The sequence below is a fragment of the Pelobates fuscus genome, chromosome 3 (genome assembly GCF_036172605.1).
Source record: "Pelobates fuscus isolate aPelFus1 chromosome 3, aPelFus1.pri, whole genome shotgun sequence".
NCBI classification, from domain to species: Eukaryota; Metazoa; Chordata; class Amphibia; order Anura; family Pelobatidae; genus Pelobates; species Pelobates fuscus.
The window spans coordinates 264,333,630-264,356,372 of record NC_086319.1 but is presented as its reverse complement, the minus strand read 5'-3'; the positions used below and the strand labels follow the sequence as shown (position 1 = coordinate 264,356,372).

The 22,743-nt window shown below is 40.3% G+C and overlaps 1 protein-coding gene across 2 annotated transcripts in view; it reads left to right on the top strand.

Annotated features, from left to right (window-relative positions):
* The first annotated feature begins 837 nt into the window (after positions 1-837).
* BMP1 (bone morphogenetic protein 1) overlaps positions 838-22,743 on the top strand; it is a 90,742-nt gene continuing 68,836 nt past the window's right edge. Inside the window, exon 1 of one of the 2 annotated variants that reach the window (XM_063448477.1) lies at positions 838-1,076. In XM_063448477.1, the coding sequence (XP_063304547.1) occupies positions 917-1,076 (160 nt within the window). In that variant the 5' untranslated portion in view covers positions 838-916. The remainder of the gene's footprint in view (positions 1,077-22,743) is intronic. The other variant, XM_063448476.1, reaches the window with a different exon arrangement.

Sequence of the window (22,743 nt, the reverse complement as noted above, 5' to 3'; positions counted from 1 at the left end):
TGTATGCTCTGCATTTACCTGTCCAGATAAGAAGGAGTGTATGTTCTGCATTTACCTGCCCAGGTAAGAATGGATGTATGTTCTGCATTTACCTGTCCAGGTGATAAGGGATGTATGTTCTGCATTTACCAGTCTATGTGAGAAGGGATGTATGTTCTGCATTTACCTGTCTAAGGTGAGAAGGGATGTATGTTATGCATTTACCTGTCCAGGTGAGAAAGAGTGTATGGTCTGCATTTACCTGTCCAGGTGAGAATGGATGTATGTTCTGCATTTACCTGTCCAAGTGAGAAGGTGTGTTTGTTATGCATTTACCTATCTAGGTGAGAAGGGATGTATGTTATGCATTTACCTGTCCAGGTGAGAAGGAGTGTATGTTCTGCATTTACCTGTCCAGGTGGTGAAGGGGCATCTTTCTGCTATTCAGTCAAGATGAGAAATGAACGTCTTCAGATAACTGGTGACAATGACAAGTGACACTACTCAGAAGATGACAATGAGGATCCAACCAGGTACTGAGAGGTGTGGAGTCTGTGCCTTGATACACATTATGGATGCCATGCTCTGCATCTAATCAGCAGCCTGAAGCTGACCTCGCAGTTCTTCAACTTTTATTGTTAGAAAGTTCCCGGAATCTGTCGGACAGCCTTCACAGAAAAGAGAAGACAAGCCGTCCTCCAGCTATCTCCAGCACAGCCGAGTGGAAGGGGTAAGAGGTCCCAGTCCTCTCCCCTCCCTCCCCATCAGCCTGGCTCCTTCCCAGGGACACAGTGATATCCCACGAGCTGTAGGGGGCTGATCTATGAGAATCCCGCCTCCATGAAACATCCCATCCCAAAAAGAGAGAGAGAGAGAGAAGGAGAGAGAGAGTGCACAGGCTGCCCAGAGCCCAGTGAGAGATAGCTGTGCAGCCGGGATGCCCTGGTCAGGCTGCTCCACTCTGCTCCCATGGCTGCTCATTGCCAAGATGCTACTTCTGGGACAGGGGCAACAGAACTTTCTAGATTATGGATATGATGAGGAGGCAGAGGGACTGCTGGAAGAAAACATTGATTACAAGGACCCCTGCAAAGCTGGTAAGAGAGAGGGGGAAAGAAAAAAAAGAAGGGGGTGGGGAGGGAGAGAAAGTGGGGATAGTGTGAGAGAAGGGGGAAGGGATACAGGGAGAACTAGAGGAGGAGGAGAGAGAACTTTGGACAGTTCAGCTGAGATTTGCACACTCCACAAACTGGAGATCTGAGGGAGAAAGAATGTTTGTAATCTGTCTACCTGTGACAACAGTCTACAGCTCTGTTTATATGTGGCAATTATGTATCCATCTGGGCTCAGGGCTCATAATAAGTGTTTGTGTGGATATCAAGAGAGTGCTTTTGACTACCAGTGTGCAGACCTATGTGTGAGGCCAACTAAGTGAATATGTGGCTTTTCTATTGTAGTTTTAGGAAGTATATATATATATATATATATATATATATATATATATATATATATATATATATATATATATATATATATATACACACACACACATATACATAATCACATGCACATGAATTATATGAGAGAATGTGTGTGTGTATAGTTTTTTTTTCTTTTTATTATTAATTTTTTCAAAACTTTAATAAAGATATTTGTGTGTCTGTTTCATGAAGGTGGTGGATGTGGATAGTGATATTTGCTCTAGGGATGCTTATGCATAATATGCAATAATGCATCCCCTCAGGATCCATCTTAATATCTTAATAATCGTTGTTTACAGGAAAATATAGTCCTCATAGGCAAAAGCAGGGGACTAACAGTTTGAGGGAAGGAGGGGTTACGTAAAAAAATGTATTGGAAGATAAATAAACTGTTACATGGCATGGCTATGTGAATTGTCAGGAATTTAAAATGTATTTCAACTTCTTGGTCAAAATAGTCAAACTAACTGCAAAGCTGACTTGGAGATTTTTTTAAATTCTATTTTATTTTTTTCAAATCAACTATTTCAGCTTAAAATTTGAAAGTCACTTTGAATTTCCAACAATTCACATTTCTCTATACAATGGATCTCTGATGTGAGTACAATTTTTTTTTAATAATGGGATGATATACATTTTGAGCAGAGCTGAGCACAAACTAAAAGTATGTTGAGAGTTGTAGTCCAGAGGTTGTTCATGTGTATTTCCATCAGGTAAGATATTACTCCCTATACACTGTGTACAAATAATCCAGCTGTCTTTGCCACGTGCTGTTGTCCTGTTGTCCTTGGCTATTGGAACTTCTAGCACTTTGTAATGTTGTCGCTTTTAGGACAGATGCCATTTTATAATAATAATGGATTTGCCGTACCCTGGTCCTTAATGGGTTAAGACAAAAATGTTTTTTATTAGCTGTACATGTATTTAGTAATTTCTTTCCAACTGAAGGCCCCTAGGCTGATGTGACCTCTGTCCTACCTGAAAAGCCTGTAGGCTGTGTTATATTAGATAATTAATAATATCCAGCCCCGCTGAAGCTTCAAAATGGTATGCAGCCCATCACAAGTACTGAAAGACAGCCAGAGGGAAGATAAGCAGGCTGTCACTCTATGTGGGAGGATGCCCCAAACACATTGACCATGTTCTTCCATGATTGTTTTGCTCCTCCTGCTCTCTGTGTTATCACCTGTAAGACTGTTACAGCAGGGATTTTATCATCCACACTTTGTGACAGCTCATCCTAAATTATCTACTCTTTATTGCTGTTCTTTCTGTCTAGACCGCACTCTTTCATTGCTCCTCCTCTATTGTCCACACTCTATGTTTGTCTCTCTATTGCTATCCCTCCTCTGTCATCTGTACTTTATAGCAAATCCTCCCAAAACGTTCCCTAGTCCACATCCTCATCTATTGAACACACACTGCTGCTATGCTTCCTCTATATTGGGCACTCTGGTGTGACTTTTCTACTATATCATGAGCATTGATGCTGCTCTTCCTCTATATTGTGCACTCTAAATCCTCTCTGCCTCTATATTGTGCTCTCTAAAGCCGCTCTGACTCTATATTGTGCACTCTAAAGCCGCTCTGCCTCCATATTGTGCACTCTAAAGCCGCTCTGTCTTGATATTGTGCACTCTAAAGCCGCTCTGACTCTATATTGTGCACTCTAAAGCCACTCTGTCTTTATAGTGTGCACTCTGAATCCTCTCTGCCACTATATTGTGCACTCTAAAGCCGCTCTGTCTTTGTATTATGCAATCTAAATCCTCTCTGCCTCTATATTGTGCACTCTAAATCCTCACTGCCTTTATATTGTGCACTCTAAAGCCACTCTGCCTCTTTATTGTGCACTTTAAATCCTTTCTGCCTCCATATTGTGCACTCTAAAGCCATGCTGCCTCTACATCGTGCACTCTAAAGCTGCTCTGCCTCTATATTGTGCACTCTCATGCTGCTCTTAGCCTATGCTGTGCACTCTAAAGTAGCTCATCCTCTGTATTCTGATGCTGATTTTTTTTAGTCTGTTCTTCATCAGTATTGAGCATCCTAAAGTCACTCTGTCTCTAAATTGTACACTCTAATACTGCTCTTTCTTTATACTATGCACCCAGATGCATTCTGATTCTACATTTTATCTTTATCATGCACTCTGATGCAACTTGTTACTGCTCCCCAGCTATCGTATATACATTGCTGCAGTTCTACCTCTGTACCGCACACTCTATTAATCCTATTTTATACGTCTCACTATTTTGTGCTACTTCCTTTATGGCAGGCTTCCCCAAACTCCGGCCCTCCAGATGTTGCTGAACTACAACTCCCATGATTCTCAGTCTATCTATTTAATTCATAGAATCATGGGAGTTGTAGTTCAGCAGCATCTGGAGGGCCAGAGTTTGGGGAAGCCTGTTTTATAGTGTGCACCTTTCTTGCCTGCCCTGTTCTGTCACTGCTCCCACCTCTGTAAGTAGTAATGGGTACAAGTACATTGTTGTTACTCCTACAGCTTCACTTGTTACCAGCCCATTGTAGCTGCTTTCCTGTTATCATGCACTACAACTATTGTTGCGATTGCATTTTTCTCTGTTGCTTCAGCTGCTTTCTTAGATCTCTCCTGTACACACACACTCCAGCTCTAAAACACATATATCTTACTGCGTACACAGCCTTATACAAAATAGTCAAAGACTCACAAAATAATTCTTTCACACATGCTTAAACAAGGAATCCCAAAGTAGCACTATCTCACTCATAGACATTAGGAGTCAAAATGCAACACTCTCTCAGAACTCTAATGCATCATTTTCACACAATGACACCAGCAGTCATATTGTAGCACTCTCATACAATTACTGTCACTATGAAGCATGTGATTGAACATAGACTCGCAATGCAGAGCGTACAAACTGACATAGAGTCACAATTCAGTGCGCACATCAAGAATCACAATGTAGAACTCACACACTAACACAAAAATCACAACGCAAAGCTCACATACTAACACAAAGAAGCACAATGCAGCACACCTATACTTACACAAAGTAGTGCAGTGATCATATACAAAAAACAAAGAATCACAATGTAGCAGTCATATAGTGATTAGTGACACAAAGACTTAAAGTGCAGCATTCTCTCAGACAATGATACAAATAATCACAAATCCCAATCAATACACTGACAAGAAATCACATCTTACACAGTGACACAAGTAATCTCATTATTGCCCTCTCCCTCATACTGGCACAAGGAATCCTATTGCTTCACTCTTTCACACACTAACACAAGGAATCACATTGTTGCACACTCTCACACTTTGAAACAAGGAATCTCATTGCACCACTCAAACACACACAGTGACACAAGGAATCCCATTACAGCTCTCAAACGCACACTGACACAATGGATTCCATTTCATCACTCACATACACACACTGACACAATGAATCCCAATGCCGCACACACACACATACATACTATAACAAGGAATCCCATTGCAGCACTCTCTCATACTGACACATAGACAGCTCTCCTCTCCCCTCCCCACACATGTGGAAAGATTCACTGCCACATAAACACAAAGGCAGACACGCAGACACATGCATTCTGACACACTCATTCATACATAAAGCAGTGAATCACACACTGACTCATGCCAGTGCTCCACTATAGTTCATGTAGATCATGTACATAGGTTTGATTTGGGTCATGGTTCACAGTGAAGTTAAAAATATGCAAGATTTGTGTTCGGCAGGGCTGGACTACCTGTACCCTTAAGCCTGTCATTAAAAATCACCATCCACAGCTGGACATAAGGTTACTGTTAAATTTCAACTTCATTAAACTTTGCCAGATATTGAAATATGGGATGGCTAAGGGTGGTGGGAGCTGTGGTCTGACAACAGACTAGAGAGATAAAGGCAGCTTTGCACTGTATTTCACTGACAACGTGACTACCATTACCAGTAAATGAGTATCAAATGGACTGCAAAGCGGAAGCTATGTATTGGCATAGTATGTGTATGATGCCACAGATGAGTTTAGTATCCATCCCAAATGTACATGTTTGTGCAATGGATATGGGCTTACAAATCAATGTGTGCAGTCTATAATCTTGTGTACCATGTGTTTATGCTGTCTGAACGCATGTACAGTGTGTGTGCTTGTGTACAGTCTGTGTGTTTGTGGGGGGGAGGGGGATTAGTTTACACAGATCACTCTGTCTGCAGCTCACATAGCAAAGTCTGTTCTCCAGCACACAAACCGGGGCAACCTAACCACTCTGCCACTGTTAGTTACCTGAGACATAATACACACACTGCAACTCAAACTAGTCACATCTTTATTACACAGAGAAACATGAACATAAAAATGTTCTAATGTACAGACTATTGACGGGGTTTTGGACCCTGGAGTTGTGGTCTGCTTAGTCAAAAACCCATAGATATGCTCCAAAAGGCACACTTTTGCAAAATCACACCTCTCTGAGGCAGGTTACCAGATATGACATGGAAGTAGCTTATTGACAATCAACACAGACGCATGATCAGATATGTTCTACTTGACAACATAAATTTTGTGGTGTTCTGCATGCAGAGAAGAAGGGTGGTCAACTGTGGGTCTAAATGAGGAGTGAAGGTGCATGGTTAGTTAGGAGATAAAACTAAAGAGAATCCAAACAAGAAAGTATCACAGGGAACAAAGTTAAGATATGGAAAAGCAACTCAAACAAAGACATGTTTTGTACTGGAAAGCTAGAATTATTACATACTTTTGAACTTCAAAATTTACAGTGTTAATCAGTTAAAATGCTAAGTGAATTTCAAATCTAAGGTCAAAATAGCTGAACTGGAAACATTCTCTAAGACAGCTATTCTTTTGGTTCAGCTACTCTATTCTTAAATCTGAAATTCAATTTGAATTCCCCTCAAATTCTTACTTCAGTGAAAAACCGCTGTTAGTCTAAAACAGTCAAGCTGTAGATTATAGCCGAGTTGGAGAACGTTTCCAAATGATCATAAGTTTTCAAATTGGGCTTTCAGTTTACTACAATTCTGTATTTAGTTAATAAACTCGAACGTTTGAACTTTATTTGAGGAAACTATGAGGTGGTCAGTTGTCAATGCACATCTAAACCCTGAGTGTCTCTGCAAACTTCTAGGAATGTTGCAAGTTGGAATACAAAATGGAAGTTTGCCTGTGTATGATCCATATCTATCTGTAGGGAGTCACACACAAGAACAATGGCTTACCACCATGGAGTCTCTGAGTCTGTTAAATAAACTAATTACCGACCGTTGATTATTTTAAATCCCCAGACTCCAGGACGGCCAAATAATAAAAATGTAACTTAAACATAACATAGACATATAAATCATACATTCCCGGATAGGTCTTGTCCCCCCAAGCAAAGTGTCCAAAAAGCACTTGGATCGATGTGCCTAGCCCTAGAAATCGTCAAATGAAGTTTGACCAGACTGAGGCTACATTGCGATCCAGGATGGAGTTCCAGGCTGCTGCGGCTAAGTGCCAGTCACAAAAATTTGCTGTTTTTGGTGTGGAGAAGGAGGGATCCCCGTGGCTCTTAGGTAGTGATTGGGCATCTTTCTCTCCTCTACCTCCCCTTCAAAAAGTGCACTTGTAGCTATTAAATTCGCAGAGTAAGACCGGGAGACCAGGCCGAATTCCATTAAATTAGCATATTTTCCTGCTGAGTGTTTATCGGCAGTCCCGGCCTCCTGGAACATTTTTACAGGTCAGTCTTGAGAACACTCTATGTCGTGGATGCTAGGAAAGGGATATAGCAGTGGGGTGATTCAGCTCTTGTTGTAGAGTGAGTGTTTAGAAGTCCTGCACCAGTTATCCTCGTGAATCTGTAGGCTCTGCCACACCATCTATATACAATTTTCTAAATATATAACAAACAGTAGCTGTAGAGTAGTTCACACAATATAAGGATAATTTACATGATATTATGTGGTATCTTTGCAAAGATATTGTTATTGTGACATTATCGCAAGATGCCAAGTTTGTCGGCATCATTTCAGTGTGCGCAGCTCACTGTGATTCAAGACAGACACTTACATCACTATAGTACATATACAGAATGAGTCGTGTCTACACACTTGATGTTATTGTTAATTGCATGGAGAAGACCACAAGAATGAAGGTATGTGGTCCTTCAGCGCTCTGTGACCATGACTCCTACTTCCTTACCATTTCGCGATCTGTAACATCCTTCTCATACTGACCGTGTGCAACTCCAAATACACTTCAGATATTTATTATCCTTTATAATGTATTATCTGTGTGTATTGAACTTCTGTCCTTGATTTTCTGGCAATTTCAAACTCGGCCACTCACATTTCTGATTCTTCCTTATAGAACAGGGACATTTGAAAGCTTGCTTTTGTTATTATTTTATTAAATAATAACAAGATCCAGCATTCTGTACAATAGTTGTGTAACACAAAGAGGCGAATCAGTCAATTGTGATGAAGGCCTTGCTCAGATGAGTTTACAATCTACTCTAGACTATAGAGGAAATGTATTCTTGCACAAATGATAAGGCACCCAGTATTACAGTATCCCACTGTAAAGCGCTACGGAATTTGTTGGTGCTATATAAATAATAACATAATAATAATAATAATAATATTAGAATTGATTAACAGTGGTGTAATCCATATCTAACTGTATATAATATTCTATCATATTTCATAGTTAACAAACTCTTTTCTGTAGCTAAAACTTGGCTCATATGAACATGAACTGTCTCCCCTACTGCCCTCTCCGTGACTTGCTCTTCAGCCACTCCTCTAAGCCAAGTGATATATGAAAGAGAAAGGAAAGAGAGCATTCACAGGAAGCTACAGTATGATGTGAGAAAGATGCTAACACCACCTCTTTGTCTGTCTTCTCTCACCATTTACTATGTGTTTCTGTTTCTGTCATTTATACACCCACGTCACAATTGCTCTCCATTTTCCAACAGCCCTATACGTCTACAAAAAGTTTTACAGGGCTATTTACTAAACTGAGAATTCCATGTGCATTTCAAATTTTAGATCAAATAGACAAATAGAAAGAAATCTCTAACTCAACTATGCTTTTAGTTTGGCTACCCCTGCCTTAAATTCACTATGAATTCTCAAGTCAGTAAATAGCCCTGTTAAAGTGGTAATATTGCATTGCCTAAGAAGCTATAAACTAAATACATTCTTTCTATAGTGGAAATCAAATATTGTTCAGAATGTTCTCCAAACACTGTTGTTGAAGTCCGCACAATTGTGTTGCACCCGTAGGTTAGTTTGCTTTCACCTCTCTGCCCTGTTCATCATAATCCAGTTCCATGGAGTTTATGTTGGAAAACTATGCTGGCCATTCCATGTTCTTTTTTCTGAGATAGTTCTGACTAGCTTGGCGGTAGGTATATTTTGGGACATTAATTTTAATGTAGAATGACCCTGGATTCAGCAAAAGAACCCCAGACCATCATGCTTCCTCCGCCATGTTTAATAGTTAGTGTCACACAGCGAGGAGCCATCCTTTCTCCTTCATGATGTTGTACAATGGGTATTGTAACTGTCACCTACTTCATGTTCTGGACTTTCTTCCAATGTTCAGTAGTCCATTAACAGTCCTTCATTGACCCAAGCAAGACTACTTTTCTTATTTAAAAAAAATAAAATAAAATGGTAATAGGAACCACACTCAATTCCAGCAGCCACCCAGTGCTCCGGAGAAGGACCAGTAATCCCACAACGACAAGGCAGCACAAGAAATTCTTCAGAAACTCAAGGTGTTAAAGCCGCAGGCAGTTTTGACAGAACAAAAGGAGCAGCAACGTTTCGACCTGCTATGAGGTCTTTGTCAAGCTTGAAACAAACTGCCTGCGGCTTTAACACCGTGAGTGCCTAGAGAATATGTTGTGCTACTTTTCTTATTTTGACATCTTTGCACTGGCTTTCTTACTCACACTCGGCCTATCATGCATGCAGCCAGGTCATTTCTCAATCTCCAGTGGCAAGCGGATAAGTGGAAATTTTGAGCACTGCCTGTTACACTTGCATTTAAGACCAATGTTAATTTCCATTGCTGGAGAACAGCTGTACGTTTTTACTTGTTCCCTGAAAAAAGCTATTGTTGTTCATTATTCGGTTTTCATTAACCTCTGGCAATTTACCTCTTACTGCTGCTCCAACTTCAATAAAAACTAAATAAAAAATCAAAGAATTTAAATTTTGGACCAGTAGTGTCAAATGCCTTCCGCTTTGGCCTTGCAGACTGGACTAACTTTCCTTGGTGTTACAGCTACTCCTTCTTCTCCTCTTTCCAGTCTCTCTCATTCTGATCATGATCTTCTAACGTGCTCTCTTATAATGCATCCCCAGCATCTACCTAAACAGCTGCTAAACACAGAAACCTCAGACCTACAAGTTTGCCATTAAATACTTATTTTCTTCTTCCGCATCACCAAACTTGCCAGTGTCACTTCCATAAAATGTAATAATATTTTGGCATCAGTTCAACCAGATGCTGCCCCTACCAGTATAATAATACTCTGGCATCAGTGTTATTTTCTTTTTTTTGTCCCTAGCACCCTCCCTTCTGCCTGTTTCACAACTTGGCCAAACACCTTAACAGTTGGATCAAATATAGTTCTTTATAGAACTTCGACCAGTGGTTTTATATCAAGCTGTTTGGATATAAATTAAAGCTCTTTGCAGTACCCTTTTAAATAGTTTGTTATGAAGATGGGGGACAGTGCCAGGGCACTCTAGGAAACATAGCCACGACCCACGAGAGCACGTAGTAAAGACTTGCAATGATCGTCAATATGAAACACTTTAAAGCGGTACTGTCACTGTCTGGAGGTCCGGTGGCCGGGGGGATAACCCAGGAAAGGGTGAGATATACTTACCTGAACCTGTCCCTCGCGGACATCATCTTTCGGTTTGTCCTCTTTTGCTGGGCAGGAATCCGACTTCACTCCTGCCAATCCAGGAGCCGATGTTACTGCAGTACTGCCGCACATGCAGACAAATACAGCATTGAGGTCTGTGCAGGGTCCCGCATCCATAGACACAGCTAATATCTCTGCAGCCGTTACTTGTGAGAGAGATTGACACTTCTAGACGGCGGTAGCTTCGCCCAGTGACTAGAAGTGTTAGGCGTAGAAAAAATACTGAAACAAAGCAGTCCTAATTTGTCTCAGTATATCTTTTGACTGGGTTGGAATTTCATTCCAACACAGTCAGTATCAGTATTTCATAAATATTTTAAAACAGAATTATAACATAAAGAGTTAAATGGGAAGTATCCTGAGATAATATTGATTTAATTATCTGTAATAGTGTAATATGAAACATATGTTTTAATGTTGTGACATTCAGTAGCAATCACGGGGAGCATAGCTGAAGGTGGCAGCCATTTTGTTAGTGTTATTATTTATATAGCAGACATTAGCTGAGGGAGCTTGAGATTGATGACCACAAGATAGCAGTACATTATTTTAATCTCATTTACGATTAAGTATTTTGCAACCTAATGTGTAAACAGGATAGTGGTTAACCTCTACAACATCCCTGTTTACATAGCACTTTATAAGCAAATGTCTGAGAACAGCTGTACTGCAAATTGTCTCATAATATCCCTATGTAACCTGGTATACATTTATATGTACAGAAAAAAAAGAATAAGCAGTTAGTTATCCAACAGAGTGTCTCTCCTCCTTGTAAAATGAGGATTCTGCTTCAAGATGGTTTTTTTCGAGGCTCATGTTCAAACCTTAATTACTACTTCTCCTGCCCATGAATTTCCCTGACTTTAGTTTTTTATTTTTTATTTTAGCACATTGCATTTCCTTCAGCAAAACCATATACAAATATCTACAAAATGACATCAATCAGACATTTTCCAATTACCAGATCCTATCTCTCCCAATCTGCACAGACAGACCAGGTTACTCTGTCTTTATCAAATGCGTACTGGCTTCCAGGGTAATCTCGAAAGCTTCTCAAATATGCTGAGTGATTCAAATACATTTTCTTGTATATACTGCTCTGTACAGACAGACTGACCATCAGCTATACTGCTCTGTACAGACAGACTGACAATTAGATACACTGCTCTGTACAGACAGACTGACCATCAGCTATAGTGCTATGTACAGATAGACTGACCATTAGATACACTGCTCTGTACAGACAGACTGACCATCAGCTATACTGCTCTGTACAGACAGACTGACAATTAGATACACGGCTCTGTACAGACAGACTGACCATCAGATACACTGCTCTGTACAAACCAATTGATCATTAGCCATACTGCTCTGTACAGATAGACTGACCATCAGCTTTACTGCTCTGTACAGACAGACTGACCATCAGATAAATTGCTCTGTACAGACAGACTGACCATCATCTTTACTGATCTGTACAGACAGACTGACCATCAGCTACACTGCTCTGTACAGACAGACTAACCACCAGTTATAGTGCTCGGTACAGACCAATTGACCATTAGCTATACTGCTCCGGACAGACAGACTGACCATCAGCTATTCGTCTCTGTGCAACATGCTGTACACCACTAATGTCAGTTGTGTTGCAGTGTGTACAGGAATATATACTGATAATAAAATGCTCCAATTAATAATCACAAACATTTAAGGAAAGATGTATTTTTCTTCTTCTCTTTTGGACTGTTATGCCATCACCTTCTTGAAGGCATGATCTTTTCCATCAGATCATCCCCAGGCCTCAACTCCGCCTACCCCTTAGTCTGACAATACTCAAGTATAATCTATTGTTAATGCATGGGGGTAGCAGTAGGGGAGAAAGAGCTACTGGATATTTGGATTATAACTTGTAGGGACGTTTTCCAAAATCTTAGCTGAGCTAGAAGCCTAAGCCAGATGTGGAGAATTGTGCCACGATATTGGAGAGAAGAGAAATAGAATGTTGGGTCATGAGGGTTTCATACCAACATGACAGCACTTTACGAAAATGGTCATGAATGTTACACATTTATGATGCTTTATGGATAAGAATAAGTTGTTAACTTCTAGGAAAAAAGAAAAAGTATATCCCATGCATTTGGAATTCTTATGCAGGGCCATGTAGGACAATGCACAGCCATGCATTACTTGTGCTTTCTTCTATTGAGGCATCTGCTTCTCCTGCAGAAGAATCTTAGATGTGGAATGGGTGCCTGGGGGAACCTGGTAAGTTGCCATACTGTTCTTAAATGGTTTGGCTTATAACATGGAACAACGGCAGGGCACTTCTGGCTCCATAACCACTGCCAAGGGCTATAGTGCTTATGGTACTTGTATGTTTTTTAACATAGGGATATTGGAGCAGTAACCCCAGCTCTAAGTAGTCACAATATAATTGTTCAGCTGCTTTTCATTTCATTTAGTCATTATGAGATAAATTGCTCCCACTATATTGGCACTGCACTCATTATGTATTGGAACTGTCTTTCTTTCTTTATTTATTAATAGATTCCCAACTGCTGATTTGTGCACAGAGTGTACCGTGTGCAGTGAGTGGGTCTCTTGTTGTGTGCGTAGCCTTTAAGTCAGCAAGGCAACATTCCAATTGTGCAAGTGAGAGCTTCCATAGGCAATGTGTACCAGTAGTAGGTTTGCTATACATCACAAACATAGTCCATAACATCTACCATGACAATGGAACAATTACTGCTCCTACTTGCCAGAATTGTGAATGCAGAATTTTGACTTCTGCATTAACTATATCAATTTAAGTGGGTCAGCTGACTCATAACTTAATGGCACCAAAACCACTACATCACCATATAGTGCTTATGGTGCCTAGACTGCTCTTTTAAATATTCTGCAAGCACAGCTATTTGTTGATACACCTCTGTCTCCCTGAATATGTGTGTGCAGTCAGGTATAGAAAAGTTATTTTCCTGTAGTAAATAAAAGCATTGATTATTACGACATTTAAAGGTTAGTATAAGCACAAAACAGTCCAAACGGTCAGTTGAGACATCTCTTTTTAAAGCAGTATATTTTTTAACCTATTACTACATCAAAACAAGTAGTTGTATCATTGCCAACACTTTTTCATGAATGAATCTCTAAATTGCACCCATATATTATGATAGCCAAATGCTAGAAAATATATAGGTTTCTTGACACTCATTTCTATGCTCGCTGCATAGAAATTAATGTTGTGATTGAATGACAGCTCATTAACCCCTTAAGGACACATGACATGTGTGACATGTCAGGATTCCCTTTTATTCCAGAAGTTTGGTCCTTAAGGGGTTAAGCTTTGTAAGCTGGGGAACCTACTGTGAAGTATCTGTAACCATTCCTTTCCTCATTCCTTGAATCCATCATTCATACTGGCAAGATTTAGATTAAAAACGCAAAATATGAGAACTGATAAAAGCTTAGTGAAACTCAAAAGCTTGCCCTTCGGTAAATCCCCGCTCAGGTCTTAAAATAGTTTTAACTCACTTGTGCCGTTAGAAAGTGAACCTATACCATTGCACCTCAGACTGATCCCACCCGTAAGGGCAGTCTAGGACTAAATTGCTGGCAAGCTCTCTCTGCACATGAGATACAGAAACATTGGATGATCATTTTGGCCTTTTTGGGGGCCTCATCAGCAAGGTATAGCTGATACCTCTGTAGGCACAGTGAGCACAGGGTCCATGTCTGGATTACTCTTTAAACTTGGGGAGAGCCAAGTTAATGCATTGCAACAAAAACAGAGTAAGAAAACTCTGAGAATGTACAAAAACTCAGAGAATAGCAATAGCTTTCCCTGTGGTAACTCTCAGGTCTCAAAATAGTTTTTGCTCACTCGTGCCACTACAGAGATAACCTACCAATTACCATTGCACATCAGACTGATCCCACCCATTAGTGCAGTACAGAACCGTAATGCCGGCAAGTTCGCTCTGCTTGAGCGCTACAGCAAACCTGGATGGTCGTTTTAGCCTTCTTTGGGCCTTGTCAGTGAGGTGTAGCTGGAAACAGAGAATATAAGAACACTGAGAACAGACAAAAGCTTAGAGAAACTCAATAACTTGCCCTGTTTCTGTTGCAATGCATTAACGTGACTCTCCCCAGATTAAAAGGGTAATCCAGATGTGGACCCCATGCTCACTTAGACTTTCTCCTGGAAACCATAAAATTGCAGAAGAGTCTGTATGCATACAAAATATTCTCTTATGAAAGTGCTTAAAGGACTCAAGGCTGGATTTAAGCTAATCTTTTAAAGTGAACATTCCAACGCATAATGCACTTGCTAGTGTGTCCCCTTTTTTCATTTTATAAATGTGCCAATTTAAAAAAAAAAAAAAGTAGGCACTTTTACAAATGAACCTTGTTACACTATCCTCGCTATTAATCAGTCAAAAAGGGCACAGTCTGCACCATAAGCCTAATAACGAGGGTAACATTGTTATGGTGATAAAGTGACCATTTACAAAGTCGTTGCAGTTTCTTCTAATCTCTGCTATTTTAAATAAAAATGTCATGGCTAAAGGGAGAAGGGGGGTTGATCATATTAGTTCTTGACAAAAGTTTGTACCACAGAGTCACCGTAAGCAGCTATCAGGTGGCATTGAGCAGCAATGAACAGCAGAAAATAACAAGTCCATTATGACAGATACTTTCTTTTGTCAGTCCAAGGTTCTGAAACATATGTCAGTCACTTACAGAACATAAACGCACAAGTTGTAAAGCAACATGTATTCTGAATTCTGAAACATTCGTAGTGGTTTCATACTGCCGAGGCAGCCAAAAATATATATGTAATTTTCACTCCTGTCAAACAGGAGTGTTACATTGATGTAGAGTCACTTTAATGAAAAATAATTATGATACTTCTAATTATGAACATGCACAATTAATCATTCAGGCACAAATTTGCCCTTGGAGACTAATTTAAAACAAAGTGGTTGCCAGAACCCCTGATTACCTGTAGTTTTGTTGTAATCCACCAACAGTTTGAGTGACTGTTTCTGCCCAGTCCTGAAAATGGTAGGTTCATGCAAGCGCACACTATACTATACACTGGCTAAACATTGGGCGTAACAATAAAAATAGGTTTTGCCAAAAAGTTAGACAAGCTTTGAAAAAAAAAGCTAAGGTTTTGCTGCTTTACATTAAACAGGGAGGCACAAGAAAAATGACTAATTTACCAGGACCTTCAAAATCAAGGCGGTACACGGCCATCAACGTGGCTCCAAGAACTCTGGGTGTCATAGGTTATTCCAAAATGTATAAATTAGAAAATCAAACCCAATTTTGTCAAGGTGTAAAATAAAATACTATGTTAGAGCTCTCACCTACAACTATCTTTACTGATATAGCATACCACAGATGTAAGCTCATTGAGCAGGGCCCTCCACCTCTCTGTTCCTGTACGTCCAATTGTCTGGTTAAAATTACATGTCTGTTAGTCCACCTAACGTACAGCGCTACGGAATGTGATGGCGCTATATAAATAATAAAATAATAATAATATACAATAGCACGGCTTTTAAACATGTCAAGTGTGTGTGCTGTGTTACTAACCATGTGAGATCACAATTAATGAGTCACAAAGAGTTATTCAATTAAAGTTTAATAGAAAATGATAACAATATAGGAAACACAATTATGGCTGCAGATATAAAAAAAATAAAATGGAATAAAACATAATTTTCAAATATATAGTCTTTTGTGTTTAAAAATTATCATGAAGCACGGGTCAGCAGCCGGCTTAGTAGTAGGAGCTATGTCCAGGGTACTTTGATGAAATGTATTTACTAGCCTCTGCTCCAGTAAAAGACACAAAACTATCTTTGACTATCTACTTTACTTTACAAGTACATTGTCTCCACCCTGGATCACTAGCTCTAATTGGATTGTCCCATGCTGAGATGTTAAGCCAAGGCACTACAGGAGGCAATTGATGGTCAAGTTCAAAGGAACATTCTAAGCACCATAACCACAATAACCTGCTGTGGTTGATATGGTGCAGTCTCCCAGGGTAAGTAGTCACACTATTTGTGACCAGTTTTGAAAATTAAGCAGGATTAGCTGGGCACAGTCACCTCTTTTATTAAAAGTTGAAAGCTCCCTGCTTCCTTGGGAGAAGATGCATGGTGGGCCCTAGGTAAGTTGTCACATAGTATGACTGCTTACCCTGGATGATGCCACCATAGTTACACCTTGAAAGATTGCACCATAGTTACTACAGCGGCTTCTAGTGGTTATTTTGCTTAAAGTGTTCCTTTAATGTTTAGTTTTTACAAGCCCATTAGCATTCCTTAGGACAGATGTGTCCAAAAGGTAGATCCCCAAATGTTGTAGAACTACAACTCCCATGATGCTTTCCATGCCTTTAGAAGGACAGAGAATCATGGAAGCTGTAGTTATAAAACATCTGGGAATCTACCTTAGGGCACTAGCATCTCTCGCTCTTTCGTTAAAGATGCTATCAGAAACCTTTAGTTCCCAGAATGCAGGAGTGCAGCAAGTATAAGGTAGTGTTTCTGCCCACCACCTATATGTGAATGTTTTACCGTTGATCAACAAGACACACAACAGAAAACAGGTGTCTATTTTGTTAGTCACCATATTACCTTATGCTGGTTAGAAAAAATACAGGAGGAAGATAAGAAAAAGTAGTCTTTTCTCATGAGCTTCCTGTGTAAAATAAGAGCATATCTCCCAAATCTTCAAAAAACAATGGGGCCATACCTTATTCAATTATTGTCCTGCATTCTCTTATTTTTTTTCTTTATTGCCCCAAATTTGATGACACCAAATTCTAAAAAGTGTAGTATGGTGTGCAAAGCTAATGCAAGCCATTTCCCCCTCCATGGGTGTGGAGCTGAGATGCCCCCTTTCCCAGCTGCTGAACATCATCACATTGTTGCAGACTAAACTACGGTACTGGCTTATCCACATAACTTTGCCAACCTTTCATACTCATTTTATGTGTTTCAGTGGTGGGAGGAGAAATAGTGGCTGCTTAGTTACAAAAACAATAGTAAGTATAGGAATTATGAAGTCAGTGCAGTGCGGTCTTGCCATCTATGCACTTCTTTAGCTGACTGTTTGAACTTGGTTGCACCCATGATATTAACATTCTCATGGTACACAGTGTACCTTTCCTTATTAAATGGCCATTTTAGATGCATGCTAGCTGTAACTAAGACATTATGTACTGCTTATGAATGTTAAAGAACTAGAAAATAAGGTAATACAAATATATAACAAATATTCAACTGGACCTCTCAAAAAAAAAATGACTACACAAAAATAGTTACACAAATATATGTCTCTCGTGTTTAGAACAAATTTGCTGTTTTTAAAATTCAATATGTTGTAGTGCTGGATTTCTTCCCATAATCATGTTTAATGTCTTAATGAAAAGATTGTGTTGTTCCTACATTTATTCTACTCCAGGCCTCTCCATCAATATTGTTGTTTTGTCATAGAGCTAGTGGTGTGTGTGTGTGTGTGTGTGTGTGTGTGTGTCAAGCAGTATGCTCATTGCTGTTCGTGTCTGTTATTGCCCATAGAAATAAAGAGGAGCTGTTTGTGAGTTTACAGCACAGCTTTGATTAATTTACACTGAATTATGGAACAATTAAACTTTTGTTTTTGGTGGCAATTATGAAGAGAGTCTTCATAATACAGAAAAAGAACACAAAATATTGCACCATCAGAATAGCAACCAGTGAAGACATAAGTATTACCAATTATAACTTCAGTACAATGCTCGAAAATATGCAAACATTCAATATTCCAGATTAAGGCTCAAAATAGTGGTGTATCTCCATTAAGTTATATTGACAAGTTGTGCAATATCAACAGCTAGTTATTGGGAAACCAATTCTATCTCATGAGAGTGCATAGCGTAGAAGGGGGGCCATGGCGAGGCGGCACGGCAGCAGAAAAAGGAAAATGTGGAGTAAGATTAAAAAAAAGAGTGCAGGAGGTTAGGAAGAGGGGACGAGTCATAAATAAAGGTACATGTTAAAGTGGAAATCATGTCCAGGCAGGGCCAGTGCAAGGATTTTTCGGTAGATGATTTTGGCGCCCCCCCCCCTAAAAGCATCTTCACCTGTGTGCCCCTTAACCTGCATTTTGTTTCTTATCCCCCCCCCCCTTTTTTTTTATTCTTTATTTATAGAGTGCAAAGAAATAACATAGTGTTCAGTAAGCCACAACAGCCTCTGTACACAGATTGATAACAAGACATATAAAACAGAGTTATGGCATTTGTATATATCGCACATTTTTTAGATTTTATGGTATGCTTAAATTTCAGGCTAACTAGCTTTGCATATACATAGGCATGTTACTAATCATTTTAAAGTAGTACGGTAGGTAAAGCATGAGGAAATGCATAGAGCTAATAGCTAATAGAGACATACTGAGTTGTTATGCTGAACAATACTGTTATTGTGCCACTGGGTACCAGTAGCAAGCTTCTTAGTTGAAAGTAGCTCCGTTTTGCCCAAAGCGCATAATAAAAAAAAAAAACATAAGCAAACGGACACAAATACTGTGCCACGACAGCTCTCGTATGCCACCCCTCAATAGCCTTAGTACCGTATAGAGCAGTAATGCACTTTTTTAAATTAGAGGGCAGTAAACACTTCGCGAGTTAGCATAATATTACACTTGGTGCTAGCGTCAGGTAAGAGTACACTGGCAGAGTGGTATGGTACACTAGCGATATATAAATGATGTAAGTCTTATATTTACATGTTATGTTAAGTAATGTAGGGCGTGATAATTTTGCCGAGACCTTGGGCCTAGGAGCGTGACCCAGCCCTTTGGGTCTTATGTAAGGAAGCAGTAGTCCTGTCTTACACTTGGGTAATACTGTGGTCATTCGGGTGTGTTGATTGTCAATTTACACTCAATTGCCCCAGAGTGTTGGGGAGAGGGGTGGAGGGGAATCTCCGGTGTCTGTATCCTCTTACTGAGACATGTTGTAAGAGGTGTGCGATCTCCTGGGGTCATCTGTGTTAACTATGACCCGGGAACTCTAACAGTGCCGGGCAGTGCTGCATACTAACGAAACATTAAAACAATAACATTTAAACATCAAAGGTTGACCGGCATCTGGGTCTTATCCCCCTTTTTAAATGTCTTACCCCCTTTAGTGTATCTAATCCCTTTTTTTACCATTGTGTGTCTTACATCTCCCTTGTGTATCTCTTACAACCCCTCGTTGTGTGTCTTACTCCCCCCCAGCCCCTTTGTGTGTCTCCTTCTCTCCCAGCCCCTTTGTGTGTCTCCTTCTCTCCCAGCCCTTGTGTCTTTTACTCTTACCAGCTCCTTTGTGTGTTTCTCGTTCACCACCAGCCCGTCAATCTCCCCACAGCCCCTCTGTGTCTCTTTTTCCTCTTCTCCAGCCCCCCTGTGTCTATTTCACCCTTAGCTCCTTTTTATTTCCACCCCCAGGCGCTTCTGTGTGTCGCTTTCATCCCCAGCCCCTCTGTGAACTTTCTTCCCCCTCATGTCCCTCTGTGTGTCTTTCTCCCCACTCAGGCCCCCTTGTTTGCCAATCTCCCATCCATGTCCCTAAGTGTTCCTCTCCCCTCCCCTCCCCTTCCTGTCCATTAGTGGTACTCTTCCCTGTCCCTTAGTGTTCCTCTCCCTTCCATGTCCCTTAGTGTTCCTTCCCCCCCAACTTTCTCTTAGTGCACCCCATTCCCCTTAATATTCCTCCCACCCACCCTCTTCGTGTTCCTCTCCCTTCTCCCCCAGTGTTCCTTTTCCCTTCCCTCCCCTGTACCTTAGTGCCCCTCCTTAATGTTCCTCTCTCTCCGCTCCCTAGTGTTCCTCTCCCCTCCCTCTTTTTTTGTGTTCTTCCCCCCCTCCCCTATCCAATAGTGATTTTTTTCCCCCTCCCCTGTCCCATAGTATTTCCTTCCCCTCCCCTGTCCCGTAGTGTTCTCCCCCCTTCCCTGTCCAATAGTGTTTTTTTCCCCCACCCCTGTCCCATAGTGTTCTTCCCCCCCATTCCGTCCCATGGTGTTCTTTCCCACCCTCCCCTGTCCCACAGTGTTCTCTCCCCCCTCCCCTGTCCCATAGTATTCTCCCCCCCATCCTATGGTATTTTTTCTCCCCCCTCCCCTGTCCCATAGTGTTCTTTCTCCCCCCTCCCCTACACCGACTGGGTGACTGGCAGGAGGGAGCGCTGTGCGCCCATCTCCTGCCAGTCACTCCAATCTAGCACCCCCCAGGCCGGTGCGCCCTAAGGGAGTGTGTCCAGGAGGGGCTGGCCAAGCAGAATGCCAGGGAAGACACTCGTAATTATGATTTAATATAGTTAATCCAGGGTCACAAGTAAGCTAAGCATTTAACACATTATTTGTATAAGGAGGATGTTACTTCCTTCATTTATCTAATGTGTTCAACTTATTATGGTGTCTTTAAAATAATAATAATAATAATAACGTAATTAATTTGTACTTGTTAACGTAATTGTATTGTATTATGTAGTACGTAACCTCCTATCAGTGGACCATTATCAACCAACAAAGTCTAAACAAGTGCAACAGTCAAGGTTGATGGTACTTGCCATCATAGCTTATTGCATTCAGAGCAGAGTATCACTGATAGGGCCATTCACTAATGTAAATTCAAAGTGAATTTAAAATTTAAGGCCCAAGTAGCTAAACTTGAAGCATAGGTGACTTAGAGATTTTTTCTAGTTTGGCTATTTTGGTCTTAAAGGTTACTCCAACCAAAACCAGTGTTTTTTTTTTATAAAAGTAACCCTAAAAATAAAATAAAAAAGACAAAGAAAACTCACCTTTCTTCCATTACCAAGTGTAAATTCTTTCTGCAGCCTAATCCTCCATGGCTGTTGTCAATCCCCGCTCACCGGAAGGGAACATACTCAGGGAAGGACTGGGACAATATGGGGGGATGCTGATGCTGGCATCAGACTCCAAGTTTTCAAATAATTGACATTAGCCAGCTGGAACCTTGTTCTAGGTTTGCTAATAATGATGCCAGAGGAGGAGTTACATGTCCAGCAGCTAACAGGTTAATCGCTGTATGTGCAGCATTTCAGAGCAAAACACTGCACATACTGACTCCAGGGACCATGACCACATTGAATCAGTAAAACAGTCATGGTGCTTAAAGTAAACCTTTAAATCTGAATTCACTTTAAACTTAAACCTGGATGAAGGGGCTCCCTGTGTAACATCTGTTGCAGATGGGTGCAGTTAACAGAAGAGCATAGCAATGTGTAGTTTATCTCTCACAAGCTCCATATAGTACAAAAAAGCAACACGCAGGAATCAAAATTCTTTGTATTCATATGTCCTCTTTACAGTCCCTTTATGACACTACATTTTGCGGAGACATGGTTTGGATCACTTAGTGCACGGACAAGTTTCACTAGAGTGCTGATGAAGGCAAAAGGTAAAACTTCAAGCACGATGAACACTACAGCTAGATGTAGTAGCTATGGTGCTTCAAGTGTTCCTTTAAACATGAAAAACACACAGATTGACAATATCTGCCAACTTTGAGGATTGCACCTAAACTGATCTTTAAAGGGACTACACTTTGAATCTCCACCACTGAAGATGTGGATCACTTCCTACAACAGGGGTAGGCAACCTTGGGCACTCCAGATGTTGTGAACTACATCTCCAATAATGCTTTTATAGCCACAATGCTTGCAAAGTATCAGGGGAGATGTAGTCCAGAACATCTAGAGTGCCAAAAGTTGCCTACCTCTGACCTACAATCTCAAGACCCCCTTAACTTAAACTTGCCTATCTTTTACCATGCCAGTTTGGGCAACAGCAGTACCTCTACCACAACATGGAAATTGTTCCACAATTATGAATTTATAAATACTTCCACGTTGCAGATATTTCCCCTGCTTTGTTTGGGACTGTGTACTCATTAGTAAAGTTTCAAGATTAAACAACATAAATACAGTACAACTGCCAATATTGATGGAAAAAAATTAGGCTTTATGTTCAACTCACCTACCACATTTTAACGGTGCACATCATGTTTTACTTGAGCCCACTCTAGAAAAAGTAGTAACCTTCAACTTATAAATGTTTTATTGTGGATTTGGCATAATAATTGCATTATTTATTTAACAGTTCCTATATAGTGCTCATATCCAGAATGCTTTACAATTTATGCAAAAAACAATATTGGTAAGTATACAAACATGAAGCTAAATAATTAGACACACTGATTCAAAAGAAGAAACGTGAATTGGCCATGGGATTCAACCTCATA